The sequence below is a fragment of the Callorhinus ursinus genome, unplaced genomic scaffold (genome assembly GCF_003265705.2).
Source record: "Callorhinus ursinus isolate GAN/ISIS: 27379988/994484 unplaced genomic scaffold, GSC_fseal_2.0 scaffold2, whole genome shotgun sequence".
NCBI classification, from domain to species: Eukaryota; Metazoa; Chordata; class Mammalia; order Carnivora; family Otariidae; genus Callorhinus; species Callorhinus ursinus.
The window spans coordinates 54,678,733-54,698,830 of record NW_027397064.1 but is presented as its reverse complement, the minus strand read 5'-3'; the positions used below and the strand labels follow the sequence as shown (position 1 = coordinate 54,698,830).

The 20,098-nt window shown below is 49.1% G+C and overlaps 1 protein-coding gene and 1 long non-coding RNA gene across 4 annotated transcripts; one reads left to right on the top strand and one right to left on the bottom strand.

Moving 5' to 3' along the window:
- Window positions 1–3,480: 3,480 nt before the first annotated feature.
- Window positions 3,481–6,791, top strand: HOXD8 (homeobox D8). Of its 3 annotated transcripts, XM_073882086.1 has the most exons (3): window positions 3,481–3,810; window positions 4,807–4,954; window positions 5,329–6,791. In XM_073882086.1, the coding sequence occupies exons 2-3, from the start codon at window positions 4,930–4,932 to the stop codon at window positions 5,622–5,624; spliced, it is 321 nt and encodes a 106-aa protein (XP_073738187.1). In that variant the 5' UTR covers window positions 3,481–3,810; window positions 4,807–4,929; the 3' UTR covers window positions 5,625–6,791. The 3 variants fall into 3 exon arrangements, with proteins under 3 accessions (XP_073738187.1, XP_025705549.1, XP_025705541.1); XM_025849764.2 differs by having other exon boundaries at window positions 3,674–4,954; window positions 5,332–6,791; XM_025849756.2 differs by having other exon boundaries at window positions 3,676–4,954.
- Window positions 6,792–9,033: 2,242 nt separating this feature from the next.
- Window positions 9,034–11,152, bottom strand: LOC141370774 (uncharacterized). Its single transcript, XR_012375114.1, has 3 exons — window positions 10,772–11,152; window positions 9,503–9,772; window positions 9,034–9,146 (listed from the first exon to the last, which is right to left on the bottom strand). It is a non-coding gene; the product is annotated as an uncharacterized lncRNA (long non-coding RNA).
- Window positions 11,153–20,098: the final 8,946 nt, after the last annotated feature.

The following is a 20,098-nucleotide window of genomic DNA, read 5'->3' as shown; positions in this document are numbered from 1 at the left end:
CCTTCCTTCCTTCCTTCCTTCCTTCCTTCCTTCCTTCCTTCCTTCCTCTTTCCTTCCTTCCTTCCTTCCTTCTTTCTTTCTTTCTTTTTCTTTCTTTCTTTCTCTTTCTTTCTTTCTTTCTTTCTTTCTTTCTTTCTTTCTTTCTTTTTTTCTTTCTTTCTTTCTTCTTTTTCATTGGCCTGTTATTTGGAGGTGGGAGAAGTTAGTGATCTTGAGTCATTTACTCAAGCCAAGGGTCTCCCAGCTGAATTGTCGCAGGGTCGGCAGGAAAAAATGAAGTTATTTAAATGTCCTTTCATAAAAGTACCTGGCCCTCCATTCCAAACTTTGCAGCAAAAGTATTGTTGTATTTTCTATTGCTTATAGAAAATGTAATCGTTACACCTGAATTGGAAGAAAACATTTTTGAAATTGAGAAGAAAGATTAATCTCAAAGGAAACACCTAAGCTGATTAAAGTCTTTGCTTTAACAAAAACTCAAGTGGAACACTTAGTCAATTTATTTCACTCTGTGACTTTTGATATAAATTTAAATTCTCATTTATTGTGTGTAGAAATGCCAATAAACACATCCCAACAGGGCCTTTCCAGACAGCCGCTCAGAGGTCCAGCAAAAAGCTTTTAATTTGGTTTATATTTCTGCCTTCCCCTGTCCCCAGATTGCCCAGCGAAATGGGCCTGAAGGATTAAAAATCAGAAGTTAAAATAGCAAATATTCAGGATTTAATGCCAAGCAACAGCTTTAAAAGAAAATAATAAAATGAACTTCTATCATTTCTTTGTTTTCAAAGTGCCTGGCTCCTCTGACAAAAAAGCCTGTTGTAGTCGATATTTAGAAAGTTGTAATTTTTGTTCAGTCCAGCCCCTCTTGTAATTGTGGACGATTACGGAATGGGGACCTACTGTGTCTGGCAAAAGAAGGGCTGGAAGCTTTTGAAAAAGACACTATTGGAAGCTCTCTCGGGAGTACAAATATCTTTGGCGTTCAGGAGCCCCTGCTTGCTGCACTTGACTTGTTGACAATCAAAGGGATGAAGCATTAATAGTGTCCGCGATCCAAGCCACAGTCAAAATAAAGAACAAGATTAGAACTGGTCTGAGCCGATAAAGGGGAGTTAAACTCGGTCGACTGGAGGCGGCATTTTGCCACTAGAGAGCGCTGTTGCTCCACTTTGTGATCTCGTAAAGCTGGAGTTGCGGCGAGGAAGGTTTTGATTTAAAATATTTACAATCTTATTTTTAATTCTAAATTAGGATAAACTTAACCAAAAAGAAGCACTGTACACTATTAAATTTTCTAGCCGTGTTTGTTAGGTATAAAATTTTGGATTAGTCAGGATTTCAGAAAATTTGGACTATGGCACAGCTGAAACTATAAAATGTTATGGTTAAGTTAATGCATTCTATCAAAACAAACGTGTAAAAAAACATAGATCTTTATTTACAAAGTTAATCGCGCTCTTTTCCCATCCAGATTATAAACAGAATGCTTGGGGTGGGGGCGAGGGGGAACTAAGTGTTTTGTCCCAAGAGGAAGAAATGTTGTGTTGTAATGCTTTCTTAATTAGGCCAGAATGTGTAGAAATGAATTTCGTAGTATTTGTGTTTCTTTTCTGCCCCACCCCACCCCCGAAATCACACAGTTCTGGAAGGTGCCTTGTATTATTGAGATCTGGGCTAGCTCTTCTTTTTCCCCTTTCTGTTCCAAAACCCACTCATTGATCCAGCGTTTAAATACGCACAAGCGCACACGCCAAACACTGAAATTAAAAAAGCCACAATTACAAAGTTGGTTCCAAGGCTTTATTGAGAATAATTCTCTTTTAATTAAGATTTTGCAAGATTTAAGAACAAATCGTTAACTATCAGAATCGGTTTGTTGGCCTTCGGATCTCAAGGAAGTTTTACCTGGCGATATCCGGCAGAAAACAACAAACCCGCCTCCCCCCCCGCCCCCAGTGTCCTCCACTCCCTACTAATTTAAAAAATAAAGCATTACTTTATCATCTGGAAATTCATTAACAATCCGTTTACCTTGACCATTTCCAGCCATTCCCCTAGAAACAACTGAAAGAGTATTAGTCACTATCTTGTTTTGCCTTTCCATCTCGAGCTCATTTTCTCCATTTGCAAAATATGATTCAGTCCACACGGACTGACCTCAGGATCATACTCACAGACTGGACCAACCCACAAGGAGTAGGGGGTAGTTGAAATGACTCGCCTGCTGCGCCTTTGGGGGCCTTCTCGGGTTCTTAGATATTTGCATTTGGCGTGGAATGCCGGCGTGGTGTGTTTTAGCTTTAGGCGGGAGCGCCCTCCGTGGGCTTGGGGCATGTTTCCGAGGTCGGTTCCCAAGTCTGGTGTGGGCCTGGTGCCCTCACAACAATGGATTATCCCTAAGGAAAGGGGGCCCCGGTCATCTAAAGAGCCCACGAAAAAGGCCGAGTGGGCGAGGGAAAACGCACTCAACATAGACTTATTACATTTATTGGACGTTAATACGGGAGTCGAGAGGGAGAAAAAAAGAGGTATAAGGGGGAGAAGACAGTTGGTGTTAACGGCGAGCGGGCTTCTAACATCAGGAATATTTTGCCGATTCACACTCGACTTGCCCACATGACTCGGGACGTTTCTCTTCCTCATCGCTCAAGCTGGGATGACCCTTCTCTTTCCTTTATTTCGGAAAAATTAGTAACTTTCTAAGCTGAGTCCAGTGCCGGCTCTCAGCAGTAAGTTCACAGGCTTGGCAGACGAATTAGAATCATTAGCAGACGATGGGCGCCGCCTTCAGCTGCCTGGAACCGGCGCGATCCGAATACCGGCCCTGAGGCTCGAAGTGGGGACTCGCAGGCGTCGGCCCCCCGTGCTCCGCCCGGGGCCACCGCCTGCCCTGGTCCGCTCCGGGCCCGGGGCTGAGACCCGGGAGCCGCGCGTCCTGCTCGAGGAAATACCACCCACCCCAGCGTGAGTTCTCTCCTTCCCACCTTGGAACATTTCTGTCCGCTTTTCTATTTACTCCCCCAGCAATGCTAATCTGCCCCCCCCTCGCCGCCCCCACATTCTTCAGTTTCCCCCTGCGCCTGGTGCTGACGTCTATCAAGGGTGAAATGATGGAAACTATATTCATGGGCATGATTTCCATTAAATATCAATTAACCTGGGAGCCTCAGCCAGGCGTGCAGTGCGTCAAGGGTAAATGTGCATCTCATTTCCACAAGGCCTGCCCGCCTAGAAAAGAAGGGCCTAGATTCGCTTTGATAATGCCAAGTTTTGGGATCACCCTTGTGGCCTTTAATCAAACCACTAAGGACCCAACCCAAATGTACGCGGTCCGGTCTGTCTACACTACTTGCCCTTGTTCCCTGGGCTGAGCCCGCGTGTCCAAAAGCGCAAAAGCCACGGCCAACCTCTGGGGGGCTGCTCTAGGGACCAGGAGAGGGAGTCATTAGCTCCCATAGCCTCCTGGGAGTGGCCTCCCTGCCTCCCCCCAAGTGTAAGGTTCTCTCGCGCCCCCGCCACGCCAGCCGCGAGCCACATTCCCTGGGCCCCGGGGGGCAAGGCAAGCCCTTGGCAGTGCGGCTTTATGGGCCCCCTTTAAGGCCGGCGGAGGCATCTCCCGGCCAGCGTGAGGAGTCCCGTCGGGAGCAACGGTGTCGCCTCCGCGCGGATCCCTCCGCGCGGTTATCTCGCCCCCATCTTCTCCACACAGTGGCGTGGTGCGAAAATGCCTCGCCGGGGCGCACCGGGGCGGCAGCCTCGGCGGCGGCGGCGGCGAGAGCGGTGGGAGGGGACCGCGGGGGGGCCGAGGTGAGAGGTGGTGGCGGGTAGAGGGTGTTTTTTTCTCTTCCCTCCAGAGCGGGGGTTTGTAAACCGAAGCCAAAGAGTGTCCCCGTGGGCCGGGCGCACTTTTTTTCTTGTCCCGGTGCGCTCAGGGCAGCCTGGTGCCTGAGAGGAAACAGTGGAGGCAGCGGGGCAGGTCACCCGAGGCGTCGGCGATTATACTGCGGCCGAGCCGGCGCGCGCCGGGAGAGGCCGGGCGGGTGGTGAGCGCGGGGGCTGGGCGAGGCCCCGCGACCCGCGAGGGAGGCGGCGCGAGGCCGAGGCGGCGGGCGCGAGAGCCGGGCATGAGCGCCCAGTAGCCAAGTGCCCGCGGCTGCCCGGCCTCAGAGGCGACGCGCGCGCGGGCGGGCGGGTGGCAGCAGCAACGCAGCCCGGCGGCCCCGGCGGCGCGAGCAGCCGCCCCAGAGGCCCCCGCGGCAGTGCGGCCGCGCTGAGGCGCGCTCCCTGCCTGCTCCGCACCGCCCGCCCGGGGCCGCCCTACCTCGGCTCCTGGCCACCGCCGTCGCAGCTCCGATGAGCTCTTACTTCGTGAACCCGCTGTACTCCAAGTACAAGGCGGCGGCCGCGGCGGCGGCGGCGGCGGCGGCGGCGGCCGCGGCGGGCGAGGCCATCAATCCCACTTACTACGACTGTCACTTCGCGCCCGAGGTCGGCAGCCGCCACGCCGCCGCCGCCGCCGCCCTGCAGCTCTATGGCAACAGCGCCGCTGGCTTCCCGCACGCGCCCCCGCAGGCGCACGCGCACCCGCATCCGTCGCCGCCGCCCGCCGGGCCGGGTTGCGGTGGTGGGGGCGGCCCGGGCCCCGGCCAGGACTACTTCCACCCCGGCGGGGGCAGCCCGGCCGCAGCCTACCAGGCCGCCCCCCCTCCTCCTCCGCATCCTCCGCATCCTCCGCCTCCCCCCTGCGGCGGGATTGCCTGTCACGGGGAGCCCGCGAAGTTTTACGGATACGATAACTTACAGAGACAGCCGATTTTTACGACCCAGCAAGAGGCCGAGCTGGTACAATATCCTGACTGTAAATCGTCCAGTGGTAATATTGGCGAGGACCCAGACCACTTAAATCAGAGCTCGTCTCCTTCTCAAATGTTTCCCTGGATGAGACCACAAGGTTGGGATGCAATTTTTTTTTTTTAATGCGGGGAGAGGGGGAGAAATCTGCTTTCATCTCACGTTCTAGCTTTAAAACTACCTTTTCCTCGCCCTTTCCTTTTCCTTCTTGTGTAGCTATAGTGGCTCTTATTCATAAAGTAATACTTTTTTTTCTCGTAAAGTAGGAACCGCGTAAAGATGATGGGGACAGAGTTATTGTGAAGACTTTCTCTCTGTTCCTCTTGCCTGCATATTCTATATATATATCAGAGCTGAAGAGACTTGTGTATATTTCATCCCTTAGACCCGTTCCAGAAAGCTCCAGCAACCTGCAGAGGCACCATTACATTTCTAAAATGCTTGTTTTCCTTTTTTTTTTTTTTTTTAATTCAGCAGCTCCTGGTAGACGAAGAGGAAGACAAACCTACAGTCGTTTCCAAACCCTAGAGCTGGAAAAAGAATTCCTTTTTAACCCTTATCTGACCAGGAAGAGAAGAATTGAGGTTTCCCACGCGCTAGCCCTCACGGAGAGACAGGTAAAAATCTGGTTCCAGAACAGGAGAATGAAATGGAAAAAAGAGAACAACAAGGACAAATTCCCAGTTTCCCGACAGGAGGCAAAGGATGGGGAAACCAAAAAGGAAGCCCAAGAGCTGGAGGAAGACAGAGCTGAAGGCCTGACAAATTAACTTCTACCTTTAAAAATTTGACCATGGACTATTAAAACTAATGATCAACACATGCTGTCGGACACCGTCTATTTTCTTTTTTGGAGAGGACTTTACCTGTATTTCAAGCTACCTTCGTGTCACTGCTCTTGAGGTTTCTGCGTTTTGAGAGGGGTTTGGGTGTTAAAAGTTTATAGTATTGCATAGACGCAGTGCTTGAGCTGTCCTGTGTAAGGGTAATTTGATACTGACCTTGTTGCTATATTTTTGTAATGGTAGTTTTTAATGTCTGAGTTGGTGATTTGCCTCAACAACATAAACTTCCTAATGATTAGCACTAAATAATTGAATAGAAAATGCTTTATTAATCAAACAAGTGCACTTGAACACTTAATATCATTTCTTTATGGTGAGTAAGTTAAAAGAGATCTATTAATTTTTTTTTAAAAATTATGCCTGCAGAATATTTACTTTATGTTATTTGATTAAAACGTATTATTTATGTTTTCCGTTTCTGCTTTTATAATGAATGGTTCGGGTGCCTTTTGTTTACTCCTAAAAGAGTTTCTGTGAGTGTTTTGTAAATGTACTATCTCTGGGAAAAGTCTGGGCCAAATATTCTTAAAGCACATGTTAGCTGAAGAGTGTAATGTGTAGTCCAGCTCTGCAGCTTCCTTAAACTTGGGGAAAGTGTTGGGCCAATGACAAAAGTTTCAGGAAAATGTCATAGTTGACATCTAATAATTTTCTATAGTCTATACAAATTATGGCAATTTAATCATCTAAAGTGAATGAATACTTGAAAAGCCAATTATAACATTTTCACTCATTAACTTTTCACTCTGGCAAGTGGCCTTGTGTAATGCCTCTCATTTCTCAACTTGCTTTCGTTTTGAACTGCGCTTGGTATCGCCTGAAATCGCTAGGTCTCTATGCTGTGGCCGCTGCTGTGATTCCGTTTTTTGAATAGGTGCCATATTTATTTGTATTCCCTTCGCTCTGTTTGCACGCCCATTTTGAGCCAACTTGTGTGCGTCTCAGATGTCGGTTGGTACGTCCTCTGCTGTTCTCCTGGATGGCCTCACCTATTGAAACAAGCCCTGAGAGCAAATGCAGAAAAATCCGAGTGTAAACAACCGCTCCAGAACATAGCGAGCTCCTTAATAAAGAAATGAATCTTTTTCTAGAGCTAGTGTCTTTAAGCGCCGCACATAACCCTTTCCCTGAGTCAGGAACCACCACCTGGGCTACTAGAAGGCAACGTTTCACTAAAGCTTCTATTTAAGAAAAAAAAAAGTGGGGGTTACAAGCACTGCGTTGTAAAAATAAATAAATAAATGCAGGGGAGGGGTCTCTTTTTCATTCCAGAGAGGGCTGGCTGGGCTATCCTAGCTGCATCTTGCTCTAAATAACCTTGCAAAGATACTGTGAAAACTTTGAACTTCGCAAAGGACTTAATTTGTGGGCCCAGTGGGGGAAGACCCAGAGTCCAGGTTACATTGCAGATTATTCCGCTGAGCCTGTGCTGATGCTGGGGTTTGAGATCTGTTATTAACAAGATAGCCATTTTCCATTGGAGGCTGCTCCTGCAGCTGCCATTTTATGAGGGAAGAGGAGGGGAAAGAAGGGTAGTGGAGAAGAGGAGAAATTCAAATAAACTAATACTTCTCCCCCCAAAATGGGAAGCACCTCATCAGGTAGACATTGAAGAGGTCTTTGCTTGTTCTAGATGCGTTTATTTTTAAAGAGGTACATTTTAATTTCCAGAATGGTTTTTATTGCACAGGTAAGAAAATGGAATCTGTCTTAGGCCTGAATCAGCCCCCTCAGGCATCGGTGGGCTATTCGCCTGCCACTTCAAGGACCTGGGAAATGTTGGCACTGGTGGGGCCAGAAGTGAAACACCACCTAGCTTTCTAACCAGGGAAGAGGATGTGGCTGTGGCATTCGCTGACCTGAGCCAGGAAAGACCATTTTAAGTCACGGGTGGCCTGCGGCTTAAGAAACATTTGCACGGGAGGAGACAGCTGCAAATGTGCATGCTGGATTTGGAAACGTTCTGCTCCGTGTGCTGCTTGAGACTCTGCTGTTGGCTTCTAGAGCAAAGATGCCAAGCGCCTGAAAGCATGGCTAGGAAACAGCCTGTGGGGTGGTGGCGGTGGGGGGTTGGTGGAGGTGGCGGCGGCCGCAAGCTGGCTAGAGCTTCTTGCTGGCCAAACTCCAGCTGCCTTCCATTTAAGTGATTCCTCTATTAGCAAAATTCTCTGTCTCCCACTCAAAAATGCTCCCCAAATTCCAGTTTTAGAGTCACTGATGTGCGGCAAGACTCAGGGGACCCGGTGCATGAATGGATGTGGAAATCAAGAAATGATGGGGAGGTAGCAATGTCCTTATTTCCTTTATATTCTGTGTTGCTCTGGAAGTGGTGTACCTTCTTGACCCATCGCCCCCAACCCATAGTAAAATTGTAGCTCTTGTACAGAAAAAAAACTCTGCTGTAATACCTGGTGCATTGCAGAGTATTTGTACATATACAAAAGTGGTATTCTAAGTATATATTTGGTATATTTGTACTTACACATATACCACATAGATTACACATAGCAGAAAGTGTTGGTCATAAATAAATGTAGGTATATATGTTTCTTTTTGTAGCTAGGAAAATCATAGATCTGCCTTCAAATAAAGAGCTTGGGGAATTATACCCCCCCCTCTCTCACACACACACACACACACCACCTTCTTTTAGTGGCTAGAAACCCCCCATCATGGTGTTTCATGCAGACTCCAGGTGACGAGCACAGAAGATACCTCCTAATTGGCTCAAACCTGTAAACATCCAAAGGTTGCAGCGAAGCGAGCAAACATTTTTGCTGCAGAAATTTGCATAAACCTTCAGAGAATCCTTTGAAAATCTAGGCGATGCTTTTTGGCCCTGGATTGCTTAGAATCTGCTTAGAGAGGTCTGTAAACCGTTTAGAGAAAAATAGGACCCTCCGATGTTAACACTGAATGAAAGAACCAAGCCTTCCAAGTGATTTAGGTTCTCTGTTTGCGAGGACCAGAAACACACAAAAGAGGGTGTGGGTCTCAATGGTTTCTAGAGAAAAGTCAGTTCAGGGACTGCCATTTTGTGAGGTTCCACACAGCCCAGCACATCGCCTAGATTACCTCTGCACAGGGGAAAGTGTGCAAATATGGCTGCCTTTTCAAAACTGCAAAGTCTTTTTCCCAGCTCCCCTTCCCCAGGCTGAAAAGGAGGGTCATAAAGCTGTGCTTTTATGTGGGTAGAGGAAAACTGGCAATTGAGATTAATTCTTAGATAATTTTACAAGTGAGCAATCTCTGTTCAGCTCCATATGTACAGATCAGTGTAAAGTATTCTAGCTTGGAAGGGCCCCCAAATTTGCCCCACATATTCTTACACATTTTCTTTTGTAATTAAAAACATTGTTTTATTATTCTTCAATGCGTAAGATGTTGCTATTTCACATCCAAGCTTGTGTCCTCTGCTTCCCTGGTGTTTGCTGATTCTTCCGGCATCTGGGGGTGGACAGGGGAATAGAACATTTTAATGGACCTTGGATACCGCTATGGTTCCCTCCAGCAAAGTTACAGCACAGTTTCTAGAAAGAATATGACTTTTGCTGACAGATGGCAACAGAATTCCTTTAATAAAAAACATCCAAGGTCATCGGAACCTTTTCAAGGGATACAAATGGCCTGGTTCAGACGGTGCTGTGTGTTTCCTGCTTAAGTCTATGTTCACTTAGGTACTTACTGGATGTGAGGATGTTCATAGCAGAAAACCTACCCGTGGACATCCAATGCATATATTTATAAATGCATTACCAGAAGTCCAAAGACAGTGCCCTTGAAAGGACTGGGGGATGGGTTACCTCTTTCAGGCAGGTTCTGAAGCCTGGATGATCATGCCCATGCATTAATGATGAGGAGAATGCTGGGGCCCTCAAGGACATTTACTTTCAGCTGGTGTTCTCTGGCGTAGCTCCTATCAGAAGTGCAAAGGGAATGTGACTCCTGCCTTTGAAGAAAAAGGACTATTTTTTTCTCAGGGCTGAAACTGAGGGTCCGCTCTTTTCCCGAACAAATGGAGCCCCTCTCCTCTTCAGTGTTGCATTGAGCAGACTTTTCCATGGGCAAACATTCTGGGGGCAATGGAAGAATGGGAAACTAGAATTAAATTGCACAGAAATAAGAAATGCACTTAGGGGAGACATAGCAAGAGGTTTCAGAGGGGATCCAGAAAGACTGCTTCCCCTTGAACCCAGCACTGTCCAGGAGGATATTTCTGCCAAGATAAATGCCAAGCATTGGGAGTTCAAACTCTTATTTTGGAGTTGACAAGTACCTAAAACCATTTCCAGGCTTTGAGCTGTTTGGTGACTCTCCTACCCCTGGAAACCCCAAGAAACGGAAGGGACCCCAATTTATGTTGGAGAGGTGTTAGGGGGAGGGCGGGCTTTCTTGGCCTGCAGAGCCCAGGTTTTCTGCGCAAGATCACTGGGGCTGGCTTGCCTGGAGATGAGAGGGCCAAAAACCGAAAGTGCCTGACTGCCGCTCCGGAGCGGGCCTTTCTGTGAGGGGAGGGGAGGAGAAGCCAAGTGACCCGCGCAAGGAGACTCGGAGGGGGGTGACTGCCAGGATCACCTCCCCGAGCGCCTGTGCAGTCCACCGCATTCATTTCCCCTCTAACACAACGCTCTATTCAGCAGAGGTTTCGAGCCAAACCAAAAAAGAGCAAAAGAAATACTTCCTAGAAAAGGTGAGAGTCAGGAACCATGGAGGCAAGAGACGCAGAGAGAGCAGACAGGAGCAGAGAGGAAGAAAGAGGAGAGGAGGAAGGACGGAAAAGGAGGAGGAACAGAGAGAGAGAGAACAGAAGGTAGCGGGGAGAGAAAGAGGAAAAAACATGGCGCTTGCGAGCTGTATGTGCAAAATCCGCAAGGAATTGCAGCAAATTCCTTTTTGTTTGAAGAAAATTTACAACTTGGTAATAGACCTTTTTATGACCTATTTGCGGTCGTCATTGGCTGCGGCTGGTCATGTGCAGGCGCCGCTCGCCTTCACGGCCTTTTTCCTGATTTCCCAGGCGAATTTCCCCCCGCATTCTGCCTTCCTGGAGCCTCACCCCCTCTTTTTCTAACCTTTGTCTCTGCAGAGGTGGGATCCAGTCGCCGGCTGCGGGATTGCGGGGTCCGCGGCGGCCTCCGCTCCCGCCCGGCGCCCAACGTGGCCCCATCGCCGCTTAGCTCGGGCCGCGCCGCTGCCGCCTCCGGAGCCGGTGGGGAGCCCGGCGGGCGGGAGAGCCCGGAAGGAGCCCTGGGCGCCGAGGCCCCCGCCGGCGCGGACACCGCCCGCCAGGAGCAGCCGGCCTGCTCCGGGTGACTGCAGCCGCGCGGTTCCGAGGCGACTCCTTCTCCAACATGAGCGGATCCCTGCCGCCCCCAGTGCGCGTAGCCCGGCAGCGCCTAATGGATTACTGCAGCCGCCCCGGCCGACCGCCGCCTCCTGCTCGGCAGCCTCCGGGTAAGTGTCGCCCCTCCCCGCACCCCAGCCCTGCCGCCGACTAGCTCCAGGCGCCCACCCCCTTGGGCAGCCCGGTGAGCCTGGCCCGACTCCCTATGCTTCTCCGGTACCTTGGGGTGGCTGTCTGCGCCCCCTGCTTCCTAATCACTCCATCTCTGAGCAGGCGTCCCCTGGGGCCCCGGGTGGGGTCCGGCTGAGCTCAGAAGTCGAAGGGAAGCCTCATTTCCCCTCGAGATTCCGAGAGGTGGAGACCGGCAGATCGGACCCCACTGGATCGAGAGCCCCTCAATCCCCACCCTGGGAAGAATCTGTAGATGGTTCCTGGACGTCTTAGCTGTGCTGTGGGTCACTAAAGGCACTCGGTAGTATAGAGCAGTGTTTCGCGGCTTGTCTGTGGTTAGAGGTATCTGGGACGCTAACAGGTGTTTTTTGAGGGTTGGGGCTGGGGGTGGGGGTGGGGTGGATTCTGCGTACCCAGGATGTGTTTGGTTTGTTAATCTAGGCTTTGGTGAGTGATGCTGGCTAATTTCTAGGGTTTATGGTTTATTGGGCCTTATGTATGAGATGGAATTTTAAATATTTTTAACCGTTTCTCTCGTTCTTAGAGAATTTTTGTAGCAACTTAAGAAAGGTTCCTCCCACATCTAATAATCTATCAAGTGAATTTGGATTATTTTATGTCACAAAATGGATACATGCTTTGCGAGGGAACGGGATCAGAAAATCGGTGCAGGTCTTGGGTAAAAATCAACACATATTTAAGAAATTCAAAGCATGTTTAAGTTCAAATATCACGTGTGTTTCTTATTTGCCAGAATAGGAAAAGAGTAGATATTTTGCTCTCTAAATGCCCTGTTGTGGGTTTTTGCCTACAAATAAACGTTATATAGCAACATTTTACCCTGTTCTTCAAAATTACTGAACTGAAACATTATGCATCAAAAGAAAATCCTTTGCAGGAAAAAAAAAAAGAACGCTCTTTAATCCCACCGATTTTGAACAGCATTTGAGGATGCATCTCTCAAATCCTCTTGACTATTCCCTCATGAACACCTTGTGAAATATTAAAACCTGTGGACAATCTGCCGCATTGCGCATGGGGTGGACCTGCGCACCGCTGAATATCGTCTCCAAAGCACCCAGCGGCAAACCCTAACATTCCAAATATTCCTTTGTAATCGTTTTGGCCATAAAAGCGTTCCCAAACAATAAATGACATCTGTGTAGAAAGGTATTTTTAGTAATTGACGATGGAATCACGCCGGTTTCAAAATGGAGGGCCACTACTTGTGGCCAGTTGATGCTGAGGAATTGTCGTGGATCGCTATGATCTCACAAATAAGAAACTGAGTGATATTTTTTATTTGGAATGTCTGTATTTTGTAACTGTTTCGCCACTACGGTTCAATGGCTGTTGAGATCATTGTTTCATATTGGTAAAAAGCATTACCTATTGAAAAGCAGGCCCTTGGTCAGAGGCACGTAGGCCTGTCCCCTGGCAGCTCCAAAGCCTAAGGAGCCCCCTAGGTGGGCTGGGACAAGCGTGGGGGTGGGGAGGAGTTGTGGCCATGATGGCCAAGCTCTAGTGTTCAGAGCTTCAGTCGCTTTTCCCTGGATTGGGTGGCTGAGTGCGACCGAGTGACTAAAAACCGAGGCAGGCTTCAGGTCCTATTACGCAGCAGAGGGTGAGGTCATGGGCAGATAAGGAAGACTGAAGGGTTCTTTGTAAGTCCTGTGGTAGCATTAAGGGCTTATTGGAACTTAATGGTCGATTGCATTTAAGGGAATAAATAATCTGCAAATCACATTTGAACTTAGGCCAGGAGAAGACTAGTTAACGCTTTTGCTACTGCCGGAAATGCCCCCATTGTCCCTGTTAACCCAATTAAAAAAAATTAAACTCAATTTTTAAAAAATTAAGTAAGAAACACTTGGACTCTTAAGAGCTCACAAGCCAGGAAGTGTAACTCCCAGCGTCCTCAGCCCGAACCTCTATCCGTTTACAGTTCAGGGAGCCACTGACATGTCGGAGCCTCGGTGTTTTTACGGGTGGGGCTGTGAGCTGGGCTTGCACTCTTCATGGGGACCAGGGAAAAGAGCAAAACTCGCTATTATAAATGTGGCCAAGCACCAGGGCTGAAAACCAAACGTATTTTCCTGTCAGATGCTCCTTCAAATAAATATATTTCGCCAGGATTCTGTTTTCTGAGCTAGAGAAGCAGGGGAAATCGGAACAAAGACAGTATTTCACTCTGGGCAGGCAGGCAGCTGTTAGAGGTATTTACGGCCTTGCCGCAGTGCGGCCGCGGGGCAGGGCACGCGGGGGCACCGGAAGCTAGGGAGAAGCCACGAAGAACTCGGAATTCCGATTTAAGTCCAATTTAGGGCCACTTTTCCGGAATTGGTGTGAATAGATACCCTCTTTCTAGGAACGAGTCCCTTAGACTTCGTGGTTGTGCAGAATGAGGGATAAGTCATGCTTTCTGAACGTAGGGTGATTTTTCCCCGCCCCGATTAACCACTCAAGAGAAGCCGTGTACTGGATGTGAAATTGCTGATCCAAATGACAACCTTGAGAGTGTTCATTGGCAACATGGCGATTTTGTTGGTTTGGTGGAACAGGGCTTGCAAATCAGAAGGGACGGCTGGGGGTTTTAATACAGGTTTTCCTGAAAAAAAAAAAAAAAGAAAGAAAAGAAAAGAGAAAGTGCGTTTCCTGCCTCTCTGAGATGGGGCGTCCAAGCTCCTCTGCAGGTAAGCACGCAAGCAGTGCGCGCTGGCGCACACCGCAGAGCGCTGCGCAAGCTGCTCTTAACAGTTCAGTGCCCTAAGCGCCTGCCACGCACGCTCGTTCGGCGTCTGGCGCATGTGCAGTGAAATAGCCCAGCCCGGGGATCCAGCCATAAGGCAAGGATGGGGGAGGGGGCGAGTGGACTGAGAGCAGGAAGATAGAACCCGATCTCTTCACTCCTCCCTCCCTTAGTATTCGCTACTCATCTTTCCTTTATTCCAGCCTTCAGGCTAAATATAGCCAAACATGTTGTCCTTGACTACGTTATTTTCAATCATCTTGACTCACCACCCCATCCCAATTTAAATCTGTGCTTTAGAAACACTCTGCAAATGCGAGCTAGTGGCCAAAGGGAAGCCAGATCTTCTTTGAAGGTGTTAAAAGTAACACATACACATACACGTACACACACGCACGCACTTTTAACACCTTAAAAGAAAATTTTTATGTGTGATCCTCGGGGAAGTGTTACAGATTTTTTTCAGCCTGGTGCTTCTGCTTTAGGAAAAGGCCTTTCCTCCTGGCTTCTGCTCAAACCGCCAAACTTCAGCCGTACTATTCCCGGACTTTGTTACGCCAGAGCAGCACGTTCGAGGGCTCTGCGGGGTCCAGCGGCTCGGCAGAGAGTGGTCAAATAAATAAATAAACGGACAAACTGGAGGGATTTTCCGCCTGGACTCGCCTAAGTAATGGGGGATGCACGCTCCTGGGCCGAGAGCCTGGGGGGTGGGACGGGAGGGCGTCTCAGGATCCTCTCGACTTCTGGCCGCCCCAGGGGACACTGAGGGACCGGCTCCCAGCCTCTGGTGCGGGAAGATCTCCACCCGCGCGAAGAAGCCTCAGCCTCGCGTTTTCCCGGCGGGCTCAGCCCCCCTGCTCGGCTGTCTGACGCCTTGTCCAGGAGGAGGCGCTGTAGGACAAGCGTCTTGCCCGCTGCGGCGGCGCCGGTGATGCCCCGGGCGCGGGCGGGGGGAGGGGAGGACAAGTGACTCCTCTTCCTCCTCCTCCTCCTCCTCCTCCTCCTCCTCCTCCTGTCGCAAAGTGCTTTGGCCTCTGTGGAGGCTCCGAGGTACTGCGCCCACCCCCAGAGGGCTGCTTCCCGGGATGGGCAGCTTAGGCCGACCCGAGGCTGCGGAGCCTGAAGGCAGATTCCAGGCTGGCAGGCTACCTCACTTCCTCCGCCTTCCCGGAGGTGGCGCGATTTCCGCGCGCTGGGCTCCTAGAAGCAGGAAACTAGGGTTCCGCGGTAGGACAAGACGTGTTTAACCATCCCCCTCGGGCTGGGCTGCTGTTCTTGCCACTTCCCTTACTGCGATCCTTGGTACCTAGAATCCGCAGCCTTGAAAAGCACGACGTTCAGCGCCTCCCGGGGCCGGCGGACCGGCCTCGCCCTGACTCTCCTACCACAGGGCCTGCGTTCTGGGATTCCCTCTGCGCTCCCTTGAGGCTGAGAGGGCGGATCTCATTGACTTTTTAGCTTGAGAACACTGCAGATGCACATCTCAGCCCTTTTCCACACCACCGACACACACTCCTCTCACCCCTGCGCCCATTTCAGGACCTTGGTGGGCTCTACGGGTCATTTCTTGCACCACTGTGACACCCAACTTCGACAGTCGGCCCCGACCTAACGCCACTGATCCTCCATTGTCTGTTGGCAATGCAGTCTTTTTCTTCCCTCTTCTCCGTACTTAAGGACAATGATTCTTTAATAAAGACCTGCATTCAAATGTGTTTATAATTCAGGTTCCTGGGTCTCAGGCCAGACTTAATAAATCAGAATATCTGGGACCTGCATTTTGTAAACACTCTCCCAAAAGGCAATTAAGAAGCATGCTTATATTTGCCAACTACTGGCCAAGTGTCTCTCCTGCTTCTTCTATGGTTCTTTGGTGTCCAGGGGCCAAGTTCCCTTTACCACTCAGCAACCCCCATAGTGCCTGGGGCTCCCTCCCTAATTGAGTTTTTAAATGTCACTACCCCATAGGCTGATTAATTGCTCCCATTTAGGGAAGGGGACATTGATTTCTTGCTAACTTGTAGATTTTAAAGAGGTGAGTATGTTCCCAGTTCAGACTGCCTTGGTTCAAATCTTTACCACTTACCTGCTCTGTAACCTTAGGCGAGTAGAGCAAATTCCCTGGGCCTGTTTCCTCATTTGAAAAGTAGGAATAAGAGTACTTTCAAGGTTGTTAATGAAGATTTTTTTACTTACATAGCAATACTGTGTGCTGTGCGCTATTCTGACTACCTTAAACACATTAATTCACTGGTTAAGTACTTGAAACAGTGTTTCGGCACACAAGAAGCATTCAATACATATTGCTTATCATTATTATCTCTTTTCTGCTCAACATCAGGCCTAGACTTTTAGAGCTGAAAGAGACCTGGTTCACTCACCCAATTCTTGAAATCTACAGAGAAGACAGGCCTACGCTTGGTCACACAGGAAGTGACAGACCCAGGAGAACATAGTTCTGGGGCACTTCCTCTTGCTGTAGTGGGACTCGTAGGCCCTGTCCCCTCAGGTCTCGGGTGTCTGGCATCTGCCTGTGGGTGGACTTCAGGGATGCATCCAGAAGGAAAGTGTCCCTACCCCCTCAGTGGGCAGATGGGCAGATTGAAGAGGACTTGCACCCACACAGGCACATCCGTGACTCCTACAGAAGGCTTCAGGCCTTTCCTGAGAGAGTCACCTCCACCAACACCTGTCAGTCATACCCACCAAAGCAAGTATCCCCTTTTTAGCCTCATGAAATCTGGAGCAGGGTAAAAAGGCATAAGGCCAGTGGGCAATAGCGGAGGATGCCAGATGTGTCCCACTCCCTCTTAACCTGCTTGTGTTCCAAGATCTGGGCTCCAGGGCCATGGCTGAGCCACAGGTAACTTGGGCCACACTGATGTCAGGGCGTATCTTGGAGAGGTCTCATCCCCCCAAATCTCCATCAGCCTTTCCAGATTTTTGAGATTCTTTCTATCTTTTTAAAAGAGCTATGTAAATACTATTTCATGCTACAACCCACATACATGTACACACCCCTTGCAACCAGGTTCCAACTGCTAGTCCTGGCTTCCATGACTTGTGCTTGTAGACTCTTCCTAACAAAGCCTCCGTGGCCCTTAGCCAAGCTACTTCTCTTGGCTTACCCAGGAGTTCACCTGGGTCAGATTTTCTCTCAAAATACATATAGTTTCTTTAGCTACCAACCATGCCAGATGAAGTTTGGCCTGTGGCATAGGGCAGTGCTGCAATCCCCAGCCATCCCCAACTCCTGTGCCATCTAACCTCCACTCTTGTTTCTCAAAGTACTAAGATGGCCATCCCAGACCCTACCCTTCTTGGGACCCCTGGAGACTTTTCCAGCCCCCAGCTCCATCATCAAAGGCCCTGTCTCAGGGCCCATTCATTTGGATCCCATCTCTCACTACTGGAGTTTTCCTCTGGGGTCACCTTTTCTTCCCAGAGGACACCAAGCCAGAACTCCGATGAGCAGACTCCATTGTAGGAGGTAGGGTTGAGGGTAGTGGGAGAAGTGTTCCTTTTTAAGTGCTAGAATATAGTGCCAGGAATATGGGATCATATTTCTCTCCTGTTTGGGACTCCCTGCTCAGCTCCTCTCTGGCTCTACCCGCATCCTGTGTTCCCAAGTACCAGGCCTACGCGCCTACGTAGTCTTCTTCTTCCATCTGCCCCCTACCTAGGGAGTTCGTTCAAAGTCCCATCCCTACCTATCCTAGTTATGCAGACACCTAGTTTAAGAGGAGAGCTCAATACTCCCTCTGGGCAAGAGGCCTCTTAAAAGTCAGTGTCAGACTATTCTTCCCTGGGGGCCACATAGCAAGGGCCCTTAGGGTGGACAGAGGGCAGACCTCATTACACTTGGAGTGTAGCTGATACCTGTTGATGCCCCTTCACTTTCTCCTCTTTCCTGCGAGCTGCTCTGTAAAAGGAGCCCTACACGGGACCCTACTTCATGGGAGCTTTCTGGGCAGGAATTCCCAGGACTGGCCCTTTCCAGCCAAATGGGGAGGGATAGTGCCCAGAGTCCTGCTTCTCCCCAAAACGAATTCATTGCAGGTTTTAAAGAAGGCTTCAACCTCTCCTTCCACACCTCTTCTTCTGTTACTACTACCACCACCATTGAAACTCCTTGAGAAAACTCCAACAAAGTGGCCCAAGTTAGTATGCTGTTCCCCCTGCCGCTCGGCCTTCTTCTTAGACCAGGTTTGTTCCTTCTTATCCCCACTCCCTCATTCCTTCACAGAAGCCCAGGACACTGGCAGCTTGGGGGCAAGGGAAGACTGTAGAAGGTGGACATTCTCTCCTTAATCATGTTGCCTGGCTGCCCTGAGATTAGAAAGTAATTGAAGATATCTGCCTCAATGTCTTCCTTTCCTCCTTTTTCCTCTGAATGGCTGGTTCGTTTCCTGTTATCATGTCAATATACAGAACAGGCTGTGTCATTTTATTCATCTTCTTGTGTGAGCCACAGTGAAGACGGCAAGCAAGCCCAGTCACCGTCCTTCATTACCATTCATATTAAAAATACCTACTGAGCCCAGATCAGGCACCCGGCATTGTTTCAAACAACCACCTCCTCAGCTCGGTCTCCTCCTTGCACCTCACCCCCCATGAAAAGCTCACACAGTTGCCTAGAAAGTCACACATCCTTTGATTAATTCTGTTTTATTAAGGAAAATTAAAGAAAGCTTTTCTCCATCTCTCAAATTCTAAGTATTTTTTTTAGTGGATTAACTGGGACTAATTTTTAAGCAGCTCACCTAGTCCTAACAGAATCAGAAATCATTTTTTAAAGGGTTGCTTTTTACTCATATTTTAAAAATGGATACCACCAACTGTAAAAGAAAAAGGTCCTCCTGAGGGGCTAAGAAATAAATGCCATATAGTCCGAGCTAACAGCTCCCCCCCTTTCAGCTAATGAAAGTCAAATCAGGAAATGAGTTTAGAAATACCCAGAGAATGGGTGGAAGTTAGAATGCAAAGAGATCTTTGTAGAGAGGGATCTCTTTCATGGGCTCGGTAGGACTTGCTGATGAGAACTTTGGCAACTGAATTTGATTTAGAAATCATGTATGTGTGTGTGCACTCTACAAACCTACACATAACTCCCGTTCTTTTCATCAGAATAGTCAAAATCACACATGTTTTCACACTGATTGGTAGAAACTCTGGCGGGCCATGGAAGGGTGCTGGGGTCAGTTCTTTCTTTATGTACCCCCCTTGGTGGGAGCTGGGGGCATCTTTCCCACCCCCACCTAGCCCAGCACAGAATGTCAGATTCTCCGGTAGGGTAGAGCTCGGGCCCAAGCTCCTTTTCTGGGCTTTCTCAGCAGGAGAGCGCACTCCCTCCTTCTCTCTTAGGCTTACCCTCTAGTGGGAGTGGCAGTGTGGGGGCGTAGCATTTCACTCAGGTTTGGGCGCAGGGACCATGAGCCCCTAGCCCTGTGGGAGCAGGGACATCTGACTTCCTGGGCTTGGGTTCCCTGAGAACCTCATTTGCTTCCTCACACCCTGTCCCCTTCACACCAGGGCTGTTTTATTGTTTTATAACCTTCTTTTAGAGCTTCAGTTGCCAAAGATCCCGATGGGGCTATTCTCCAGTTTCTCACTTTACCAAACCCCAAGTCTTGCTGTTTTAAGCAGTTTGGTCACTTGCAAAGGCTCCCCTTTCAGAGCTAAGCAAATTATAGAAACCTCTAGGCATGTGGCTACATTCACCTTTCTCACTGAGCCCATCCACAACAATACAGAGCCAAGTGTTAACCCCAAATGCCACCCCCACCCCAAGCCCACCCAGCCTCTCCCTAACCACCCTTTTTTCTGTTGAAGTTTGAACAAAAATCTCAAATAATTCCGGGTTAAGCAAGTAAGAAGGAGCCTTTGACTTTCCTCTTTATTTACCACATCTAGAGCTAGAGAATGATTGAAATAAAGGAGTTGATGGTACTCACAGTGAATGCAGCCAAAGATTCATAAGACATGCCCACCAACCAGTCTTTTCGAAATAGCACTATCTCCCAGTTTAAACAGACTTCTCTGAAAAGATGCTATTTGAAAAGCCCAGGGTATTGATATGAATATGACCCCCCTTGCATCCTGAATATTTGGAACTACTTAAGTGTGAGAGAACAG

Excerpts from the sequence above, each read along its gene's own strand:
- HOXD8 (XM_025849756.2), top strand. The coding sequence starts at position 4,357 with ATGAGCTCTTACTTCGTGAACCCGCTGTACTCCAAGTACAAGGCGGCG. Across the intron at positions 4,955-5,328 it reads TCCCTGGATGAGACCACAAG|CAGCTCCTGGTAGACGAAGA; the intron begins GTTGGGATGCAA and ends TTTTTAATTCAG.